The sequence below is a fragment of the Hypomesus transpacificus genome, chromosome 17 (genome assembly GCF_021917145.1).
Source record: "Hypomesus transpacificus isolate Combined female chromosome 17, fHypTra1, whole genome shotgun sequence".
Taxonomy (NCBI): Eukaryota; Metazoa; Chordata; class Actinopteri; order Osmeriformes; family Osmeridae; genus Hypomesus; species Hypomesus transpacificus.
The window spans coordinates 9484688-9508470 of NC_061076.1; the positions used below are offsets into that span (position 1 = coordinate 9484688).

A 23783-nucleotide genomic window follows, 5' to 3' on the forward strand; every position below is an offset into this window, starting at 1 on the left:
TCTGTCTTTCATTTATTTTTCATCATCCCCTTTACATTCCTGTTCTCTCTTACTATCATGTCTTCCATAGCTACAGCAGGTCTGCTTTTAGCCTCGTTTGGAGAACACACGCAGCAAGCAAGACTGGTTGAAAAACACCTCAAGATAACAGGGTGTAGGTACACTGGATGTGGACATAGTAGGCGGCCAGCCCATCTACAAATTTCACACAAACACACAACAAGCACATGCTCAAATTTCATTGAGCTTAGACAGGACAATTCATCCCATGCTAGAAGAGCAAATCCTGAACATCTAGTACATACAGGCACAGGAACAGACAGGTCTGTCTAAACTTAAAAGGCACTTGTTCCTGGCTTTTCCATGCGGTTCACAGGCACACTCTAGCCCAATAACATGGGCATATGATATTGTAAGTCTTGGCTGAATGGAAGCTACCTGACTTGTTCGAGGAAAAGCTGAAATTATGTTTCCCCCCATAAAGTTCCACAACTTAAATTGCGGAACTGTTTTCTGTAAAAATGGGGAAGCAACTGAGGTAGATAAAAAACCGACATGCTCACTGAATCTGCATGGCTGAGCCACACTAAACCACAACAGCAAAGCTCAAATTGAAGTTAATTCAATCTCCCTCATCAACACCAGCGATACACAGGCAGATGTTTACAGTCCCTTTTCTCCAAGCTCTTTCACACATACAGTACACACACAGGCTCTGGTGGCCAAATTAATTCTGCATTCATTAATTTCCAACAGGGAGTGAATTAATAGCATATAATGGGAACAAATTTGGCAAATCATTTTCAGTATCAAGGGGCCACAGTTTATTGGATGCAGATAGAGTGTGTGTGTGTCTGAGTGGGCATGTTGAATTTAAGTGTGTAAGTGAACATGCTAACATAATCGGACATACACACAATCACATCCCTCCCAATACCCTGACAAGAAAAAAGTGCATATGTTAATTTGAAAAATATATTTTAATAAAGGTTTAACATCTCATAATAATTACAGTACCGAGGGATATTTCCATTGGAGCTCTGTTAGATACATAATTTACAGTTGTGGATCCCAGACGCCATGAAAATATTATAAAATGTGATTACAGGATACTAAAAGGCATACAAATATATTTTTCCAACATAAAGCCCCTTGAAAAAACCAAGGGAGTAAAATACCCTGGAAACAGGGCAGAACACGGCATGGAATCCATGTAGGCACAGCTACTGTACTCAGTTAAACACTACGGCCATTGTGTATCCTTATCATCATCTCTGCTGTGGACATTACAATTAGGTGGAAGTCAAGAGACTTCAATTTGAAACAAACACAAAAGTTATCCATTTGGACATTGCAGAGCTATTGTTGCTAGTACACTATACAGTATGTGGCTTTGTGTATTTCCGCCGCCATTTTTAAGACTTTTAAGGGACTGTATTGGGGCATGATTGAATGATCCTAAAATCCTTCTGTGCAATGCCAGGGCCACATAAACAAAGGCACTAGGACACAACGTGGTTGGTGGCTTTGAGAGACTTGGGAAGTGTCCCAAATGTTGAGGCGTGTCCACTTCCATGAAGTAGACTCCTCACATGGGCCCATCTGGACTGATAAATACACATACATAGCACCTTGGTAGGAAAGACTTTGACTTTTAAGGGCATAACTTTAGAACCAGGAAGTCAATCTGATTGGCTAAATTCCTGTTAAAGTTTAAGAACAAGGGGAGACTTGCAGTGAGGAAGGCCAAGAAGTTGAATCTTGCCATTTTAATATTGGCGACACCTCCTTATTTTCCAAGCAGCTTGTCCAATCGCAGGACAGTGGGAGGGGGGAGTGAGGGGCTTATTAATAAATAGCAATATAGATCTTTATATATTGACAGACGCATCATAATATAAACAATGTACACATGTACATGTACACCTGCATATACATAATATATTCCACATTTCAGGGTGTTGGTATAGGCAGGTTCAGGCAGGACAGAAGTCAGAAATGTTTGTCCTAACCACTTGTTTAGCTTTTCTTTCTTTCTTTTTTTCTTAAGTGCTCATTCACCTAGACTGTAGAATGGCCTCTCCTGGAAGCTTGCAGTCTGCTTTCTACACTTTGCCATCTTCTGTGATTCCTGTGTCCAACGAGGGATGTTTTTACTAATAGCCCATCTCACTACTCTTACTCTCTGTGCATTTTCTCTCTTTCGTAGACCAGGGTTCCTTCAATAGAGCAGTCCCATTGTTGTAGCTAGCTATATAGATAGAGAGAGAGGTTGTGGTCATCTTCAGTCCATCCTTTCCACTTTGCCCAGGATCTTGCCTTCATAGGTAGGCAGGATGCAGCTGTCGTCAGACACCTCCTCAAACACAGCGCCACACTCAAACTCGTCACTGGCCTTCTTGAAGTAGTACCTACAACACAGAGAAGGTGGGTGGGTTAGGGCATGAAAGTCCAACCATAATACCACAGTTAGAGTAGGACTTTGGTTCACAGCTTGAATCGAATTCATGACACATACATTGAAAAGACATTTGCTTTGTATTAACACATATTTTGGCTTGACAAAATTGGATTGGAGAATGTGTGCACAAGTGTGTTTCTTGGCTTTCTTGGGTTAACCCATGGGTCCATGGGTTAAGAAGGCCAAAATACACTGCTACTGGTGACCTCCAAAGGTCGGGGGTTGCCTTTGACATCCTGGAGAGACACCTCTGATCTCTCTACTGCTTCAACACCCACTTTATACACACACAACCCAGCCACTGGCCAGGCCATATGCTGCTACTTAGTAAGGAGTGGTCTATGCTCCTAAAGGGTTTTATCTTAAATAAGGGTCTTTCTTTCTGAACCCTCCCTCTCTCCTTCCCTCCTCCATGCTTCCCTGGATAACAGGGGCCAATTAGGCCCCAGCTCAAATGAAGGGCTCCTTTCACAAAGGCTGAAATTTTGGGTGCCTGCGAGTCTGCCTGTCATAACCCCGAGTCACAAGAACACACCCATGCATGCCTACATAAGCACACACACACACGTCTCCTGGTCTGTTTTACTACAAGCAGAGGGAGGAACCCGGGAAACAGACCAATGATGGACAGAGAGTGAGCTAGAGTGAATGAGACAGTGAGTGAGGGAGACAAAGACAAAGTCTTGCTGATCAAATGGGTCAAGGTTCCATCCTAAACTATAGGAAGGGCCCCAGACAACCCTAGAGGGGTGGGGGTCCTCTCGTTAGCCAAGACTTCACTAGCTTGGTAATGAAGCCCCCCATCTCAGAGGAAGAGTACCCAGCAGAGGGGGTACTTTAGTCATTAACTCTGTAATGGAAAAATGCCTTGTTTTAGTCCATGTGTGGGGTGTGTGTGTGTTGAAATTCCAACATCTTGTCCGTGTGTTTGTGTCAGTGTATGTTTTATGAGAGGAGGCTGACGGAGTCATACAAACAATGCTCATAAAAGAGAGCCCCAGTCTTGAAAACAAACTGCTCGCAGCACACACACACTCACGGGTGGTCACCTTTAAAAGACATCCATTTCCAACATTGGAACACTTCACTAAACAAAGAACAAAGGGTCTCCCAACTATCCTTATACGTTTGTCAGAATAATAGGAGCTGTACTTTTCTCAAATACTACAAAAGTAAAGGAGACTATAGACAAGAAACCAGACCCCCCCAGATGAGAGCCAGCTTTTTGGGGTCATCTTTCTGCAAAAAAAATTTGATGGGGGACAGATCAAATGTGCTGCGGGGGTGTGGAAGAGATAGATAGAGAGAGAGCAGTCTTTCCATTGGAACATGTTCTATGTGGCAGTCTTGGAAGCTCGACTGTGCAGCAGCAGCAGCAACATCTGGCACCAATACTGTCTGGCAGGGCCTCGCTGTACTGTTCTTTGTTGAACGGCTGCCATTTTTGAAAGACCCAACTCCACACACTCCCTCTGACTGCAAGCCGAGGCCTACTGCACCTTCCCAACATGGGGGTAGGAGGAGAGAGGGAGGAGCAGGACGAGGGGAAACTAGGGGAGAAGGAAACATATACCTCAACAGGGGGGTCTTTACCTTCTCACTCAAAGGTCTTGGGGTGAAGTACACAGTAAGCAAATGGATACAATGTGTGCCAAATCCTGTCCTTCTTGGCTTTGAGGGAGAAGCCCACCCATTGGCCTACTGTGTCCACATACTTGTTCTGAGGAGACACTCCCCATCATAGGCCTGCTGGCATAGTTTCCTACACTCACCGACACAACAGGGTTGGCTGCATGTGAGCTACCAGCCAGTAGCTTCATTAACAGGACTGACGGGTCCAAATCAAACATGGCTGAAATTCAACTACCGGGCCAAAAAGCTGACTGAAATGTAAGTTGTGGACGTTAGGAAACTCACTCAAAGTTTCCCTCAAATAGACAACCCCTGATACCGTCGGTAAAGAATTTGCACACTGGCCGTTTGTGTGAGTGTTTGTTGGTGAAATGAAAGGGCCAAAGCTTCAAAGCCATGCGTATTAAATGTATCCATGAAAATCAATACCAGATGTGACCAAATCGCCCCGATTCTAACTCTGCTCCTCCCCCTTCCCCTCTCCAGCACTCCCATCCCCCTCGGCCTGCCCTCTCTGCTTAACTATGAACAGAGGAAGGTGTGCGCACACACGCACATACACACACACAGTTGATGATGATGCTGCTCTGGCTGTAGATGCTTTGCTGTAAAACTAAACTTCATATGAGCTTTCCTTTCTACATTCTGTAAACCTGTGTGTGAGTTTTAATTTGTGTTACGCGTAAGGCTTCTGTGCGCGTCCCACCTGTAGTTGCCCTTCTTGCGCAGCTGTTCCTTGAAGTGTCCCAGTGTGAGGCAGTGGGTCTTCATGCTCCTCCGGTACGGGATCTCCTCACCACAGAAGAAGTACGTCACCACTGTCTCGCCTCCTGCCAAGCCCGCTGGCCGCCGTGATTCCCTGGCTCTGAAAAAAGAGAGACAGAGAAAGAGGGAGACAGAGTAAACACCGATGAGCACACACACACACACACATCTGTGCTACAGTGCAAAGCCTAATGAAGAGAATCAGTCACCAGGGTTATACTAAAGACAGAGCAGGCCTCAAATTGACCTCAACCAGTAAATCCTGACAGGAAAGGTATATTATGTGCCTGGCATTCCTACTAATAGGTCATGTTTCAGCCAGAGAGTGAGAAGGACGAGGAAGAACTACAGCCTTGGTGTCCACAACTACTTTGTAGTGTGTGACCCAGTGTTTTGTGAGTGAGTGTGTGAGGAACTGGAGGGGGGAGGGGGGTGGGGTCAGTATATAATCCATTCCCCTTTAGCGGTGTCCAAGGCTTTGTAGCGCCGCTTCAGAGCAGCACTACAGCTAGCCTGCTAGCACAATCCAGCTGGCAGGACTAAAGGTCAGCCAATAAAAAAAAAAAAATGAAAGAGGGGCCACAGTCTGGTGGCTTCGGCCATACTTCACTCATACACACTCTTAAAAGTCCCTTGTCCAAAAAGAGCCCACCCTTGTCAGCTGCTCTACTGTGTGTGTGTGTGTCTACGTGGTAAGAGGAGTTAAAAAGGGTAAAGTACACTGAAAATGGAATTAGGGCTGAGAGGAGGAGGAGGAGCAGAGAGGAGGACAGGAGAGGATGCACGGGGCGTACTCTTCTGATTGGAGGCCAGGGCAGAGGGCGGGACCAGGTTGGTGGTGTGCCAGGGGGGTGAGGCCCCCGCTCTGGACAGGCACTAGGTTGCTCCTCTCTCTCTGAAGGCTTGACGTTGCATGCCTGATGCAAAGAGAGGACAGGAGAAGAAAACGTTTTGGTTAATTAAGTCTCTCTAGATGTCAACATTGCACATCTACAATTGTAATCAACCAATGACACTGTGCACTGCACTACCCACAAGGCTTAGCATGTATACTCTTCATACTGAAGAGAATGACCACGCTTCCTGATAAAACTAAAGTAAATTATTGAAAACACAATGGCTTTGGCAGCAATACTATATGGTGTAGGTAGGTTGTGTGTGACCTTGTCTTCAGTCCTGTTCCTGTAACTTGATTCATTCAAGTGCACCTGCGGCAGCTCTCATGCATACAGGGCTTTAGCCACTGACAGGGACCACAGTGATCACAAAATGGATGTCAGTACAGTGCGTTAGTCCAATAACACTTAAGTGAGTGTTTGTCTGCCTACCTCTGCTTGGGGGGCTTGGAGACCTCTTCCAGGCGCCGCCGAGCTTCCTCCAACTGGGCCAGGGTGTTGGGTGGGGGCAGGGGGGGCATGGCCGGGTCCTGGACGAAGGGGTGGGCAGGCTGGTGGCTCCTCAAGTGGGCACAGTTACCCCCGCCGCCCCACGTATGGGTCTGCGAAGAGGAGGCACCGACGCCGTATGACTTCTTATTGCTCTGGGTGCTGCAGGGGTGGTGGTGGGTGGGGGGAGCAAAAACAACCAATGGAGTTAGAAATACAAGTGTGGGACGATGGGAAATGTAGTTCACGGTGAGGGTTGCGGTAACAGGTTCTGGGTATTTGTCATTTAAGGTTTTCTGAAAGCTTTTGAGGAACATGCCTGTGAGAAGACATAGTGGGAAGAAGACACACAAACAGACGGAGACGGAAACAAGGACAGGTGGGACTTGAAGTTCAGACACAGCCGAATGGACAGGCCTGGTCTCACCTGTGGGACTTGTGCTTGCCCTGGCGCTCACTCTCCAGGATCCACTGCCACACGTTCTGGGAGCGGTCAGCACTGTCTGTGGGCAGCAGCAGGAGGGGGGGGCTGCCGTCGCCTCCGCAACCCGGCGCCACGTCCTCCCCTGCCCCCAAGAAACACGTGCGTCTGGACAGAGACTTGGACCGTCTCGAGCTGAGGAGACAGAGACATGGTAGTTGGTTAGTCTGTGGGCCACGGAAAACACCGGCAATGTCCTTCTTGAAGCTTCTTTAGAGGAGAGGAAACATGGTGGTGGTGAGGAGAGAGAGGGAAGGTGAAGGGGCTAACCGAATTAAAGAACTTGTCCTGAAGAATGTCCTGCAAGAGGCAATTTGGCATGGCACAGAACAGTACACATGGTAGATGTGTAAAAGCACATCAGACAACAACAACAACAATCCAAGGTAATATACAGCGGCCATTATAAATATTATCGTAGTCCAGATTGGACATTCAAGGTGGACAGTAACAGTAAATAAAAACTCACCTTGCACTGTCGGCGCTGCTGCCGCCACACATCTCTCGGCCCAAGCTGCGGCTGCGCTGGCATGACTGACCCTCGCCCCCCGTGGGGCCCAGGCACTGCACCCGGAGTGCCGCCTCCTTCTCGATTTGCTCCTGGCTCTTGGGCCCAGCGTGGTGGTGAATGTAGTGGTGGTGGATGTGCTTGGTGCTCTGCCTGCTAACCAGGGCCCTTCCTGGGCCTAAGGCTGATGGGAAGGCCCCTAGGCTGGGGCTGGAGTTGGAGCAGGCCCCAGGAGAAGCATGGGCTTTGATTCCCAGCTCTCCCCGGAGAGGAGGCCTGTGCTCTGGGGAACGGGTGCGGGGGGAATGGCGGGCGGGGGCCTCGGGGGATTGGCAGCCGGGGGTTTTGAGGACACGGGAAAGGTGCTCGTCCAGGATGGCCTGTGGGTCCTCATCCGTGTGGCCCGGGGGGAGGAGAGCCAGGGGGTGGGAGTGGGGAGAGAGAAGAAGGGGGATACTGCCAGATGACAGCTCAGCTTCATCCCTCTCTTCCTCCTTAAAAGAGACAGACAACAGGAGAGATCAGTCAGTGAAGAGACCTCCCTAAACGACACGAAAAAGCTGAAAGATGTTTTGACATCTCCATTAACATTCACACGTGCACACACACACCTCCTGAATCTGCTGCAGCCTCTCTTCCAGGGAGCTCATGGTTTCCTGCTCTCTCTTTAGCTTCTCCAAACGGGCGATGAGCTGGGCAGCAAAGACCACAGGCTGCACAGGAGGCATCTCCTGAGGAGCTCGCCTTGTACGCTATGGAGAGAGAGCAAGTAGTGAGGAGAGATGGATAGAGAGAGAGGTTGGAAGAGAAGGACAAAAGGGATAGACAGAGAGATGGGCGGAGGAGGGAGATGGAGGAAAAAACTTGAGTTGTTGTGAAACGGACGGGGGTGCACGCTCCATCTTCCACCTCTGTCCCTCCTGTTGAGTGTTCTCTCACTGTCTCTTCCTCTGCCACCCCCTGCTCTTGTTTCTCCTCCTTCTGCCCCTCATCTCTGCTCCCTCCTCACACAGCCCATGTCCTCCCCCTGTGCCCATGCTGACACTGGTCTGGCAGCGTCCCCTCAGCCACCTCCCATCCAGTGGCAGTCAGTCACACTCCGAGGTGCCTTGACGGGGGGGCGCTGACACTCTACCCTCCTCCTACCCTCTCTGTAACGCCACTGAGCTGTCGGCGGGCCGCTTCTGAAGTCTGCTCACTTCAAAGGGACCCCTCGTCAAATATCAAACACTCGCTAGGGAGCAAGGGAGGACGGCAGGGGAGAGGGAGGGGAGAGGGACACCATGGCTTTACATCTAGGAATAAAAGTCACATATTGACGGGAGTGGGAGGGGGATTAAAATAGGGGAAAAGTTAAGATGGGGAGATGGGTACAGGCAGCAGGAGAAAAAGAGAGGGAGGGGTAGAGAGAAGAGTGAAATGGGAGGAGATCAGAGGAACTGAGGTAATTTATTTTCTCCTTTGCATGCTGGGCACCTTTGAGGTACAGTGGCGACACTATCCCCCTGTGCGTGTGCGTGCGCTTGCGCGCACGTGTGTTTCCTTTTACCATAAGCATTTTTGCACTGAGCCTTTCTTGATGTAACTTTTTTTTTGGGGGGGGGGGGGGGTCCCTTTGTAGGAGGGATGAAGGGAAGAAAATAGATACAGAGGAAAGAAAGAGGGGCTGACTGATGTGGCCTGGGGCTGGTGCACCATGGGAATGGCAGCCATTGCCAAACCATGGGAGGGAGGACAAGGGGTGAGAGTGAGTGAGAGAGCGAGAGCGAGAGAGAGAGAGGGTAATATAGACACAGTGACTGGTGAGATATAGAGAATATGGAGTGCCAGGATCAGACAGCAACAGTGTTGAAAAGTTGAGAAAGTTGCATTTCCCCTCTTATTCCCTACATTTCATCCGTCTCTCCAACTGAAGTTCACCCTTTCTGAAGCCCTCAGCTCCCCAACACCCCACCCCCACCCTTCCAACAAGAGCTCACATGACATGCTCAAACTCTTCCCTCACATCCCTCGTTGGGGGGGGGGGGGGGGGGGGGGGGGGGGGAGTGAGAGCGGGTAGGAGAGCAAGAGAGTGGATGGGGGGTGGGGGCATGGTATAGAAAAAAAGGGGCCTGCGCTGTTGGAAGTTGTCACTTTCCTGTGCTCTGCCTCCATTCATCCTCTGATCAAAGCAGTGTGTGTGTGCGTGCGGTTGATTTCCAGGAGCCCCCAGGATAAAGCAGTGAGAGATCTCCCCCATCTCTCCCCATTCTCTGTATTTACTTCATCACTGTGGAGAAAGTCTGGTGTGTTTAGAACGCAGAGCGATAAACAGCTTAGAAGCCTGGCTCCCGCAGACTTCAAGGAACCTTGTGGGGGGTGTTGGTGACACCAAAGATAGCAAGGGGTGGTATGTCTACAATGTGTGTGTGTGTATGTATGTGGCATGCATGCAATAGGGTCTTTGACATCTGATTCGCTGTCTGATCTTTGTTGTTCTGTGTGTTGAATGGAGGATGTGGAATACAGTTGGTGGTACTATACTTAGAAGAAGCATAACACTTGAAGAGCCTAAGGAAATAATTATGTTTTCTGTTCCCAGATTTGTTTTAAGTTGTGTGTGTTTGTGTTTGTACTTACAGGGAAGACAGGCAAGGAGACTTGGCTGTTCATCCTCATGTTGCGCTGCATCTCTCTCTGGAGATATTTCTTAGAGGCCAGCTTGTATGGAGGGATTCCATCTCTGGGAGAAGAGGGGGGGGGGGGGGAGACCACACAGGTCACTCCGTCAATCAAATACACAAATTAAACCCACATAACCAATCAGGATGCATCGTATTAGCTGCCTAGTAGGCAAACTATATTACATTGAAACGCAATCAAACCATAACATTACATTACTTAACTTTTAAAGTAGTGGGGGAGGGGGCTTTTTGGTTTATACTGTAGAACAACCATGCTCCAAAAAAATAACAGTTCTTTATACAAACCCAGCTTCACATTTTTGTATGAATCAAGAAGTCACATATGAACAGGATTCAATACTTACTAAAAAAAAAATATATATATATATATTTGATAAGATTGGTTTGGTTAGGGTAAAAATGCTATGAAACATAGCACTAATCTTCTTTACCTTGGCTCTGACAACTAAGCCACAATGCAGTCAAGCCAAGTCTCCTATCTTTCCCCCCAGCCAAACTGCTGTGTTCCTGGTGACCCAGCCCAGCCCAAAGTGCACTATTTGGCGGGTTATACATATACATCTCTACATACACACACATTTATATATATATATTTTTTACTGTTGCTTTGAAATCTCACAGTCGTATGCCCTCCCCCCCCCACGCTCCAATCTTCATTTGGCAAGCAGCACTAGTCATCCTCTGATCTCTGCACATCAAAAGGCTGGTTTGTAAGATAAGGTAATGTTTGAAGTTGGCAGCTGCATTCCCCAGCGTCCAAGCAAATCCATAAATAAGATACAAGTCAAATCTTAACACCCCCCCCCTCCCTTCCGTATTCTATTCTTTATCTGAAAATGAGATTCACATTTTTGCTGGTGTGTCTGGGGCCCTTTGAAACCATCCCTAGAAGAAGAGGAAATATTCTAATCAAATGGAGGGAGCCGACAACCAGGAAACGCTTTACCGGCTGTTTAACGTTGCTTTTGTCCCAGTGCGCGCAAAGTACAGTGTGTGCATGCAGGTCTGTGGCCCAGCTACAGTGGAGGCTCGGGGCTATCTCGATTCCCTCTTTGATGTGAGCCGTCTGCAGATATGCCCCAGCACTGAGACTCCACATCATAAAACTGTTTATGGCAGCCATATTACGCCGTCACTGCTCCTATGGCTGTAAAGATGCTCTTTCCTCTGCGTTCCGGACACTCTGACTTGTTTTTTTCGCTTGCTCATGCTTCCCTTGCCATTAGGATGACATCATTGCACTGTGACTACCAGGGACCTTGACCTGAGATTGTCATGTTCCCTTTACAGCATTGGTTGGCCCTTAACTGTGATGGCTTCAGGAGAATTATCACAAAGGTAACAAATGGGTTTTTATGGAGGCTGAACTACCCTTTATCGAATCAGTGAGGACTGATGAGTCTGTAAACCAGTAGAGGCCCACAGTTCAAAACCCAGCTTTGACATTCTCAAACAGCTGAAAAGGAACCAGATCCTAAATGGACCTACATTCTGTACTTGCCTACATCTGGGCTGGTTGCCTGGTCGGGTTATTTTTTGTCGGTGGCCATGTCAGTCTAGCCTGGCTCTGCCCTCCTACGTACTTCTGCTCAATTTTCATTTCGCTTCTGTACTAGGTTTGGGCTTTCGGTATATTAGTCGGGTTTTGCCAGAAAAGATTTTGGCGCCCCAATCAGCGAACATAGGGCTGAGAACGACGACGTGAATGTCATGCCCTAGTTTGAGCCATTCGGTCTGTTGTGGCAACGCTGCTGAAGATCCAGAAGTTAGAGCCGGAGCAAGAACAAACATTGCTGAGTTTTGTTGGTGGCCATGATGTTGTGGCCCTCTTCCCCACGGGGTTTGGGAAAAGTTTGATTTTCCAGCTAGCTCCGTTAGTGGTGGAGGAATTGGCTAAGGCGAATCCTAGCGATTGGTTATGGCAGGGGCAGATCCAATAGTTTTAAACTTCAACACCCGCCAACTTCAATACCCGCCTTCAAGGAAGTTAACGCTTGTCAATGGAGCAATCCCGGACTCTCTGTACAAATTAAATGTACGAGAGTCTGGTTAGGGCCAGGCTAATGTCAGTCCCCTGTCATTCACAACTGAGTTTGGATGCAATATCTCACTTTTCCCCAAAAATAACTTCTCATAACCCCATTTAAACTGTAAACAACGTTTCGCATGCAGACCCACGGCGTGATGAGGTGAACTTACATACTGCTGTCGGTCATCGACATGGAGTCGTCCGTCATGGCGTCGCTCGACGCCTCGCTGTCATTGGTGCTGGTGGCGGGAGCAAAGGAACCTACGTGGTAGGGGTTCCCAGTGTCCCCTCGTCTGTATGACCTGATGGTCAACGGAGGACACACTGGGTTACAACGAAGTTACACTGTTTGATAAGATTTCTACTCACAATTGGTCAATATGTGTTGGGGATTGTGTGTGTGTGTTTATTGACTGTTTCCACCAGGGCCCAGGGCTTTAGAAATGCGACAGGCCCCAATTTGGGCTTTTCACTACCTTTCATAGGTCTCCCTCATTTCTTCTGACTACCAAGTGGACGATAGCTCTGAGTGTGTGTGATGGCCCATGACACTTCTCTGACAAATTTGATTTCAACTGTTTAGAGCTTCCCTTGTTCCCCTCAAACATATACACTTCCTAAGCAAACTCTCAATGCACCCCTACCACCCTCTCTCTCTCTTTCAAGCAGGCTGTTATGCATTCTTGCCATGGCGAGATACAGAGACAGACAGGGAATGACAGAGAGACAGACAGGGAATGACTGAAAAAAGGAAGTGTCAGAATAGAAAAGGGGGGAGCGGGGGCCTCTTTCTGAACAACGAAAGAGACAGAGACAGAGAGAGAGCATGACTAAAGCTCTAGGCCCCAACTCCAACCTGACCTTCAGAGGGGCTCGCAGAGCCAAGTATTTTGCACAGCTGGCCCTCACATTCTTTCCTCCACCTACGTCTTCCCCTAACCCCTTTCTCCCTTTTTCTTTCTTTTATGATGAGCCTCCCCACTTCCCATTGTACCCCACCCCATTTTTTTTCTTCTTTTACCTTCTCTCTCCCTTTAAAAGTAAACTTAAAACATCCCGAGTCATCAAAAGGGAGAGACAAAATTACAGTGGGGAAAAAGCTGTTTCAGGGTGAAAAGGAAAAATGTTAGGGGGAGAGACACAGGTTTTCTGTTGTAGCTGCTGTTTCAATACTCTACACAAAATGATCTTTTGTGGAGAATAACCTGATTCAGATGAAGAAGGAGGAGACAGAACGGAGAAATTAGTTCCACATGCCTGGGTTGAAAACACCTAAAAAGGAGGAAGAGGTTCTGAAATTGCAAATAATGCATGCATGAAAGAGAAATCAAAACTAAATCAATATGTCAAACTGAATAGAACCAGCGCCATGAAAGTAGACAACATGACAAAAATCAGGGATTAAGCATAAAGTAGCAACAGTGTCATCTATTATTATTCTAGCTGGGGCTGAGGCCAGGGCCGCTTAATGAACTTCCCTTGGAAGACGATCCCTTTATCTCCAGAACTATTTCAAATCTCCGGAAACTGAAGCAAGCCAGTGGAGTGTGCGCCAGCAGAGGGCTGCTCTACACAGTAATACTCATGTCAGTGTGTGTGTGAGACAGAGTAAGTAGGAGAGGGGGGGGGGGGGGTCCCCCTCTCCCACCAAGTTAACAATCCATGTGAGAGGAAAATGCATTGATATGGAAACGAGCCAACTGGTATTTTAAGCATTCAGTCCAATTAATTCTAGTAAGCTATTCAGTGGTTGCTTTCGGTTCTTTAAATAAATGCACTTTTCTTGTCATTTACTACGAGCACGCTCTCATTGATGAAAGATGTTAGACAAGCTTACCTGTACCCTTTTTCCATCACCTCAACTGTTCTTAGTGCGACTGTCGCCCTCAGCGCTTTGGCGGATAGTCCAACAACGGAAGCCAGTGCTTTGCCTTTTAAGTCATTACAACTCCACTCCTCTTCCTCATTCAGTGTGGGTAGGTAGCCACACAGCAGTTTCAAACTGCCTAGTCCATTGGGGTTAGCGTGACTTGGATTCTCTGCCCCGGTCCTCACGTACTCGAGATATATGTCAGAGATCAAAAACATCTGGTAGGCATTCTCCTCCATGGTAGCTTGGATCTCGGTCTGTGCCTGGTCAAACATCGCCGAGTCTATTTGTTGCTTCTTTATATTATCCCGAATGAAAGTTTTAGTCGCAGGCTTAAGCTGCTTGGCGACTATACTGCTGTTTTCGATATATCGCTTGTAAATTGCTTTGGCAACGCGCTGCGTTTTGGTATCCTTGAGGTCCATTTGCCTGAAACCGTTGCAGGCGAACCAAAAGTCTAAAGTGTCAACACATTTCTCCCGCTCCAGGAATGTCCTAAACAGGTGAGCTCCGTCTTGATCCCCAAGTAGAGAATGCAAAGACTTTGTCCATCGGGCAAGCGGTGAATCCGGGGAGGCACTCCCCTCTGGCTCCCCAAGTCCATCCTCGTTTCTCCTCGCACTGGAACTGGGAGAAGCAAGCAGAACTGATTTGGTCGTATCCTGGGGTCTCATCATTGCGAATTTGCCAGGATAGCAGGGCGCTTCGCCCTCCTCCCCCGGGACCGGAGGACGAGGAGCATCCTCTCTAAAACTAGTGGCAATGTGGTCCGTGAGCGCCCGGCTCATGGCTCCGGAGGCAGCAGAAAAAGCCTGTGTTGTCCTACCTCGGAGCTCTACTGTATAATCTCCTCACTCTCTTATGTCAGCGGGGGAGCGTTTCTGCCCGTTTTCTCTCTGAAACATAAAGTATTGATCTAATCAAAAACAGAACCGCCCCAACAAAAATTATTTTTGGGCCCCAAATGTGACTTTCAAAAATGTCGACTCGGTAGTGGGCTACACGGTTTTACATTGGCTAAATAACGATGTGAGTTTTCTCCAAGCAGTCGTCATATCTTATACAAGTGTTAATTAGGATAAAATAACACTAAAACGTTAAACATGAATTCACACGCATGATCAAAATCATTCTCATTAAAATAGTTGGGTTTGACTCATAGGAAACAAAGTACACGGATAGCGGCCATCAAGAGAAGAGCCATCTGAATTAAATTCAAGAATCAATGAGTAACACTAGACATGTGTGCATTCCAACCGAGATTGATAAAGCACTTGTATAGTCAAAGATCATCTCCACAAAATGACACTGTACAACAAAGGGGCACATAAACATAAATCCACCATGTAGGTAGCTTTAACCAACTTTGAATCACTTTGTTATACATTAGGGTAAATGACTATACTACACGTCCATAAAAACACACCCTGAAATAGCCTTGGGGCTTTGAAAACGTGTCCAAAGAGAGCCTACAAATCTAAAAAGGACCAATAGAAAAGCTCAGTTTTCACAAGAATAACGGACGTACATGTGGTCATAGTGTTTAACAAGACGATATATTCAATGCTAGTCCACATTAGAGAATGGACCACGCAAATTGTGTAGCCTATTTCCACTGATTTAAAGATACATTTGCCAATCAATTTAAAGCCATTAGTTAATCTAGGCTACGTTAACAGTCTAATCAATGGCAGATAAGTTGTCCAATTTACAAAATTGAAATTACAACGACTTCTTTAAATGTGCTATTCATAACTCAATTCAACATAGCCAAGCCTATTTGTATTGTTCCGTGCACCGAGTCTTAAAATAACTACAAAGTTTGCTTGAAATTCTCAGATCTCTTGGAGAAAAGCAATCTGCACAAGTAGCCAACTGTAGTGATGAATACCTACACTTTTTCAAAACTAAAACTAAAAAAACAATGAAGTGAACAAATACGCGTATGATCAAACTACTTAACAGTTTGTTTTTGTTGTATGTATAACAAACGAATATGAAGCTAAAATAGTTCAAAGCAAATCAACAGCACATCAAAGGAACTTCAATTGGGCCAGCGCGCGAGGAGCACAATCTTATAACATACCATCGATCCATGAGTTCGGTCCTCAAGTCTCTAGTTTCTCATCCACAAAAAAAATATCCAGATTTTTTGTACCACGACATGTTGCTTTACACTCCGATGTGTTTCGAGTTAGTTACAGAAAGAATAATAATAGTGACTTGCGAAAGGAAAAAACGTATGTTTTCCCCTTTTCTGTCCAAACGTTTTCAGGCTGCCATGCCATACGGTGGGTTTCTCCTGTAGGCTATTCCAATACGTACTGAGCTCAGGGTATACCAGCGTACTTCAAAGTAAGGAACCGACAGCCTAGTCCCGAAAGCTACATAAAAACCAAATTCTCTCTGTACGCCTCTTTAAAAATAACCGCAGGATCTGATCGGTGGATACTCAGTCTTGAATCAAAATAGTTTTTGTTAAAGGGGCGAGGTTGTTTGACGACAGAGTATAATTTAAAAAAAATTGTAGATCTTTACCAATGATGTTACAGATCGCAAAGTTATTACAAAGTTGCAAGGACCTTATCAAAGACAAGCAATTTTGAGCCAACTCCCCGAGGCTTTGGAACGTCAGAAGTAAATGATCTGCCGCCCCAATAGCATTATCCCTGCAATCCCTCTGTTGCTACATAAACTTTAAAGACACAGGCCTCTTTTTTTCCTTTAAAGATTCACATAGTTTAAAGATTAACCCGTTCGCGTCCCTGTGATGCGCAAAAGATGCTCCGCTGTGTAACAAATCCTGCATGAGTTCTGATATATAGAAATAAAAAACATGCCAAATAAATGTGAATGTTAAATTCTACTAGAGTTGAAATGTATGCTTTTAAATAGAAATCCCAACATAGGCACACACATTTCACAGCTCAGATATCGAGACCTTTGATACTGGAGTAGGTTATTACACACATATAAAAGTCATTTTCAAAACCCAACAATAGGGATATCTTTCTCCTGAAAGACAGGCATGTTATGCGGGAAACAGCCGACCATAAGCTTGCCTTTAGTCCCCTTTAGTATTAATGTTCTGCTTTGTGAAGCACACTAGAGGGATAGAAGATGAGGTAACGAGGAGTGAAAATCTGTGAACGTTCAGCCATTTAAGCAACATACACTGGAACAACAAGTCATCATGGAGTGTTGTTTTACCCTACATAGTAGACAGTAGTGTCAAAGACATCCGGATTTTGAAACAGCCTAATTTGATCTCTCCAGGGCTCAATAAGTAATGGAGCTGCTAAATACACGGTCAAATGAAGAGTAAAGGGTAGTTCCTGTGTGTCTGAATGAATCTAGTTATCACTTCGGTGAACCTTACATTCCAAACAGAATAGACTAAATGATCTCTTATTGCTTGATTTTAGTTTTTTTATGCTCTATCATTTTGCCTGTGTTAATAATGTGCTTGCTCAGAGCCCCAGAGAGTGAAACATACCTGAGCTAGGTAATCATTTATTACATACAAATGAATTACTACCCATGAATGTTGGCACTGAAACAAGCATGAACACCATGTCATATCTTCTACCAGCCCTACATTTCTTGAAAGTGATATGATCCTAGTGCTACCAGGCTATATAATGCCAACCAAACAATGTCATCCTTTGTTTATATTAGAGGGAGGGGGTGACCTCTGACAGTAAACACAGAGGTAAAACCATCTCTATGGACATGCTCAGACCCCCTGCCGTTAATGGGGGCCAGTTGGGCCCTTGTGTCCATCTCAGGGTCTTTGATATGGCAGGGGGGCTCCTAGGAGGGGTCCTCCTTCTGGAAAACTTCTGAGGCTGACCCCAGACCGTGACCTGGCCAGGAGCAGGGGTGTCCAGGCCTATAAAAGAAGCCATACAGAGGAGTGTGTGTGTGTGTTTGTGTGTAGGGGGGTGGGGTCGGAACATCAGGGCTTTATGGTTGGAGGGAGAGGTTAAGGGGCATAAGTGTATGTCTGTTTGTGAAGATATTATTACAAGGACAGATTACATCCAGTCATCTTCCAGAGGACAACATTAAGACAAAGACTGTACATCATTTCTAGTTAGTTTACTCCCTGAATGCTGTTTGTGTACCGGTGTTCTGACTATGCCTGTGCGGCATAGAATTCAAACTATCCGTCAAATCACAGTCTGATATTGAACAACATTCATTTCAGATGTAAAAAAGAGTGCAGTGCTTGAACGAGACTTCACGGCAGTGGGATATTACATCCTGAGCAGCCTTGACCCTGTCATAACCCACGCTACTGACCACCATAGCAACATCGTAAACACTCTTAAGGAGAGAGAAAGTGAATGTGTGTGTGTGTCTGCACTTCTTTCACCACAGTGCTTCAGCTCTGTGATCAGTAACTGCTCTCAATTACCGTATTGTCTGCTGCTCCTTTCAGCTTGGGGTTAAGCTCTTAGCAGCGCCCCTTTGAAGTGCTCATCCCTTTATCTGCAGCCAGAGCCAAGAATTTTGGGGGAGGACAATGGAAAATGAAACCAAGAGGGAAGCTTATGGCAATTATCAACCAAGGAGGGGAAGTGCGAATGTCCGTTTGGAGAGAGGGATCAGAGAGAGAAAGAGAGAGACAGAGAAGGACAGTGGAAAGGCTCCAGACACAGTTTTTCCAGTTTGTTTGGTGTGAGACAACCACTCCATAGAGCAAATTCAGTCTCTGTCTGTAAAAGGTAACAAGATCAGAACTATTACCCCCCCTGTCCCCTAACACCCCACCCATGTAGTAAGAATATGATGAGGGGAGGGGGACACGTGTAGATGACAGGTGGCTAGAGGAGGGAGGAATGAGAAGAAGAGAGACAGAATACAGAAAGGAAGAGAGGAGAGGAAAAGTTCAGTTGTCAGCAGAATCAGATGTCATACAGAGAGGCTGAAGAAGATACAATTGGAGTGTGGAGTTAAGGGGGTCTTTGAAGTTGGACATGGTGTATACTACCCTTAAAGTTAAAGAGGAGCAACAATTCAGCAGCTTGTAATGGGGCTGTTTTGGAGGAGGGAAGGGGCTTCTTGTTAAAAGGTTCAATTTATGGGAAATAATAATAGTGAAATAATGAAATCTTTCAACCTGAGATGGCCTCTTAAGGATTGCCTCCATCCAAGCATATGTAGGGTGGGAGTTCAACTACTACCTGTGCATTCTTATGTTAAAAAAGGGTGGTGAGAGGACAGAGACAGAGAGGGGAGAGAAAAAACAGGTTTGAGAAAAATTTACTGGGGTTGGGGGGAAAAAGGAGGAGCTGGAAAAACAGTCAGGGGAAAGTAAAGAGATAAGGGGAAAAATATAAAAAGAAGGGGAAGAGAAGAAAGAGATACATAAAAGAGAAAGGGGGGCGAGTTGGGTTGTTGAATGTTATTTACTGTTCTTTTTTAACCCTTTGATCCCATTTTGCGCTTGACTTTGAAGTCTACCAACGTATAGAAACAATGTCGGATGCACATCCTAATCCCTTTTGGGCCATGAAACTCTCCTCTCCCATGGTAATGACTCTCATTTCCTCAGCTACAGTCTGACAAAGACAGAGACCATACTGGGCCAGTATATCTCCAAGAGGATGCACTATAAAGGACAGCTATGGAGCAGTCTGGTATGTGGCTTTCAGAGCATGCATATATATATATATATACAAAACCTTAACTTTGAACAAACCACTTTTAACTACTTAGATATATCCTACTATGTCTCTGGAGACTGAGGTGAGGAAGCCAGAGACAGAGGCTACTGAATGGCCCATCAGTCATTACAGTTGTTACTACATCAGCACCATCATCCCCTCCAGACTGGTCTCCAAGCTTGTGGACCTGGGACTAAGCACCTCCCTCTGCAAGTGGAGTCACAGGTGGTGAGAATCGGTGACCGCACCTCATCTGTACTGATCACCAACACAGGCACCCCCCAGGGCTGTGTGCTCAGCCCTCTCCTGTTCTCCTTGTTCACCCACGACTGTGCGGCAACGCACAGCTCCAACCTCCTCGTTAAGTTTGCTGACAACACAACCATCGTGGGCCTCATCTCTGACAGTGACGAGTCAGCCTACAGAGAGGAGGTTGACACCCTGACATCATGGTGTCAGGACAACAACCTCTCTCTTAAAATCAGCAAGACCAAGGAGATGATTGTGGACTATAGGAGGCGGCAGGAGGAGGAGCATGCACCCCTACTCATCAATGGATCGGAAGTGGAGAAGGTCAGCTGCTTCAAGTTCCTCGGGGTGAACATCAGCAATGACCTCCCCTGGTCTGTTCACACGGACAAGGTGGTCAAAGCGGCCCGTAAGCGCCTCTTCTTCCTGAGGAGACTGAAGAAGTTTGGTATGGACTCAGTCATCCTCACTAACTTTTACAGATGCACTATAGAGAGCATTCTGACTGGTTGTATCACAGTGTGGTATGGGAGCTGCACAGACCGGGACCGCAAGGCCCTACGAAGTGTGGTCCGTTCTGCTGAGTTCATCATCGGCAGGAAGGTCCCAGCCCTACAGGACACCTACCACACACGTTGCCTAAGGAAAGCCAGCAGGATTCTAAGAGACTGTTCCCACCCATCCTTCAGTCTCTTTACCCCGTTGCCTTCTGGCAGGCGTTACCGCAGCATCCGGTCGCGCACACGCAGACTGGACAACAGTTTCTACCCAAGGGTCATCAGGCTTCTCAATGGACACTGAAATGGACATTGTTTTACTGCACACTAGTCACTTATACACTGTCACTTTCAGCTACTGGTTGCTCTTCAGTAACTTGCACTACTTTACCTCACTGTACCTCGCCACCAGGCTCCTGTTTGGTCATTGACATAGTCACTGATCTGCAAATCTGCACTATTGCACTGTACTCCACTTAGGTTAGAATAGGTTATAGGGTTGAAACAGGTTTTTTGTGCATTAGGGTTAGTATAGCGTACTATTTATTGTTATCTTTAATTTAGGAAGTTTTATTGTTAGGGTTAGTATAGTCGTTTATTTATTGCTATCTGTATATTTAGGAAGTTCACTTATCTAAGCTCAGCATAGATGTAAATTTGTTCCGTGTACTTATATGTTATGTTATGCCAGGTGCTTGCGTTGTCTTGTCTTAAGAATTTCAGTGCCCAGTCTAACCTTGTGTTGTTCTGTGCACCTGACAAATAAAAGACTTGAACTTGAACTACATGTCACTACAACTTCCTGTTGTGATAGGGTTGTGGTTGAACACACTGATTCTGTGATTGCTGTAGGGATTAACAGAAACAGCAGACCAAGGTGTTGAGAAGAGGACAAGGGTGGTGGGATCTAATTCGGAAGAGAGAAAACAGGGTATTTGAATAATGAAGCAAACCAAGCACCAATGAACTGATATCACACCCTGTGGAAGAAATTGGGATTTCCTGTGTGCTTACATTATTCACTAATCAATAGAACTAGTCATTGGATACTAGTTATTTTGTTCTCATATAAGCTTGCTATTAATTAGACTAGATTGTGTCTATGTGTCAGGGTTAATAGATGTTTGGGGTCAGGAAAAAGTACTGGCTAAATATTCCTTGTCATGACTACAAGGAGAGCTCCAACTATGAACTCTCTAGTCTGAGAGTTGTCATGTGTTGGGAGCAGTGAATCTCTTTCTCTGAGACTGTTGTAACATCACTGCCTGACTGTCACAATCTATGTTTAAATTCTTGTGCCCTATAAAAGATGGTCCTCCGGCTTTCAGAGCGGAGAGACATAATTGAGACCTAAGCCTGATGTTGTGTTGTCATTTATTGTCAGAGGTCTGGTTTTCTCTCCCAATCTGCAGATTGATAAATCTAGAACTCAACTGAACTTAGTCACTCCGTATATGAAGAGACAGGCAAACACTTTCTTCATTAACCCCATCCACGCCTAAATATCCTACTACACTACAACTTGTTTCTTCTGACGGTGATTGTAGCGGGAAGTGTTGGAGAACAACTCCTGGTCCTCCTTGTGTTCCGGCTTTTAGTTCACCCACCGACTATCAGTCCTGACAGAAAATCCATGTGGCAATCATACAAACGAACAGAGAACATTGATCTACTATCACTTACATACCTGTGCAGATCTCCCTGCCTAACTCTCATTCCACTCCACAGTTAGGCTGAGCATTGTTGCTCGGAGGAGTCAACGGTTGACTGACAGCCTAGAAAAAACCCCTGCTACATTGCTGTCAACATCAGCGTCACATCAACAAGAAACGAAGGGGGGGGGAAACATGACGGGAAACACTAACTAAATAGAGCAGTGAGTGAGACGTGGCATGTCGGCGATAAACAGGTTTATTTATGCAGTCGAAAAACAGCAGCCAAACACTGGGCCTCCCAGGGACTGACTCAGAAAATAGCTCTATAAAAAGATTCACGACTCTTGAACATGCACATAAGCAAACGCTGCAAATACGCAGCAAATCATGAATAGACACCAACACACTCACACAGCTAGTGCTACATACAGTCAGTCACAAGCATAAATAATCAGGCAGTCACTAATGGACACATGCTCCCAGTGAGGGTTGATTATACACAGTAGATACAAAAGGCTACCCCACACAACCCAAAACACAATTTTTGAAGAACAGAAGGAAACACCCTCAAACGTGAACCCATCAACCATCCCTGCCTTTTACAAGGGTGGCATCCTGCGCTGTGATACAGAACACACCTGATGAAGGGAGGCGACCAGTCACATCCTCGAATGGCCTTTTCAATGTCCCATTGCTCCCCTCCCCCCCCTAAACCCCCCCTCAACCTTTGAGATATCACATAGAGGAAGTAGAGGAGTCCTTTAATCCCTAATGGGAATACATTATATTACTTTGACAATCTCTCATTCAGACAAAAATGTGTCTGTGGTGTTTTGATTTTCTGTATAGAACTACACTGTCCCTGTTCTGATAATAGTCCAACTGTTAAGACAAACATTGTGACTGGGTAATACAGGAAGGACAGAAGCTTACTTCCTGGTTTGACCTTTAGTTCCACACTGGACATGGTTAAACTCTGATAAATGAATCCTACCAGCTTTTGCAAACATAAACACACATACGTGCACACACACACACAGCCAAGATATTCCAAAATGTTCACCCTCACACGTCAAATTCAGCCCATCTCACCAACCCCTCAAATGACTACCACATTAATCAATCAGGATTACAAGTAAAAAACATGTCGAATAATCTTAAGATTGTAATCCCTTTAGTTGGTACAAGTTCTCTGCATGCCCTTTCCATATACAACAGACACTACAAAGACTTTCTGCCAAAAGACTAAATTCCAGGTTCTGGGCAGCAGAATCAGAACATCAAATAAATACAGCCTTTGGTGTAGCATTACATTCGGAAACAGTCAGGCAAGTCACGGACAATGGGAAATCGAGGAAGTGCGCAAAGGCATGCATAAACGCCAGCAATTCCAATGCAAATGCCTGCAAACTGCTTTTTTAAAATCTAATCTGATTTTCAACATTAGGTCTGAAACTTAAAAGACAAGGATTCCCTTGAAGTTATGAAAAGATAACCTATCATAGACATTAAGTACTACTGGAAAACAATATTGGCCCTTACTTGGACCATCAACAGGCATAACCATTAAACAACCCCTTTGTCTGTGATGGCCTAGACACAGGGTGTTTTGTGAACTGAAGTATGGGCCATGGAGACAGGTTTTGAGTGGAGCCACTGGTAAAACACAAAGTCATGGCATGGTAATGAGGAATCAGAGTCTTTGGACCAAACTGTTGTAGTATTTGGCTGGAGGTTCAAACAATATTTCCAGAGCTCTTTATCTGTACTGAACACAAACCCCCCAACTGAATGGCCGTAGATTCTTTTGAGAGCTCAAAAAATGATAGAAGAACATGAACACCAAATACCACTAAGAGTAATGGAAGATTCAAGTTCTTTGACATGAGAACAAA

At 45.9% G+C, this 23783-nt stretch overlaps 2 protein-coding genes across 2 annotated transcripts in view; both read right to left on the reverse strand.

Annotated features, from left to right (window-relative positions):
* Positions 1 to 961: 961 nt before the first annotated feature.
* Positions 962 to 14612, reverse strand: axin2 (axin 2 (conductin, axil)). Its single transcript, XM_047037691.1, has 10 exons — positions 13783 to 14612; positions 12116 to 12247; positions 9852 to 9954; positions 7844 to 7984; positions 7194 to 7726; positions 6671 to 6859; positions 6187 to 6405; positions 5653 to 5775; positions 4800 to 4958; positions 962 to 2411 (listed from the first exon to the last, which is right to left on the reverse strand). The coding sequence occupies exons 1-10, from the start codon at positions 14601 to 14603 to the stop codon at positions 2285 to 2287; spliced, it is 2547 nt and encodes an 848-aa protein (XP_046893647.1). The 5' UTR covers positions 14604 to 14612; the 3' UTR covers positions 962 to 2284.
* A 19-nt stretch (positions 14613 to 14631) lies between these two features.
* Positions 14632 to 23783, reverse strand: part of cep112 (centrosomal protein 112) — a 206211-nt gene continuing 197059 nt past the window's right edge. The window contains exon 27 of the transcript XR_006957363.1: positions 14632 to 14711. The gene's annotated coding sequence lies outside the window, so the exon portion shown is untranslated. The remainder of the gene's footprint in view (positions 14712 to 23783) is intronic.

What these genes read in the sequence shown, in the direction of transcription:
- axin2 (XM_047037691.1), bottom strand. Translation starts at nt 14,603, where the DNA reads ATGAGCCGGGCGCTCACGGACCACATTGCCACTAGTTTTAGAGAGGAT. An exon ending in TCTCCTTGCCTGTCTTCCCT is followed by an intron (nt 7,985 to 9,851) that starts GTAAGTACAAAC and finishes CTCTCTCCATAG; the next exon opens with CGTACAAGGCGAGCTCCTCA. An exon ending in AGCAGCGCCGACAGTGCAAG is followed by an intron (nt 6,860 to 7,193) that starts GTGAGTTTTTAT and finishes CTGTCTCCTCAG; the next exon opens with CTCGAGACGGTCCAAGTCTC.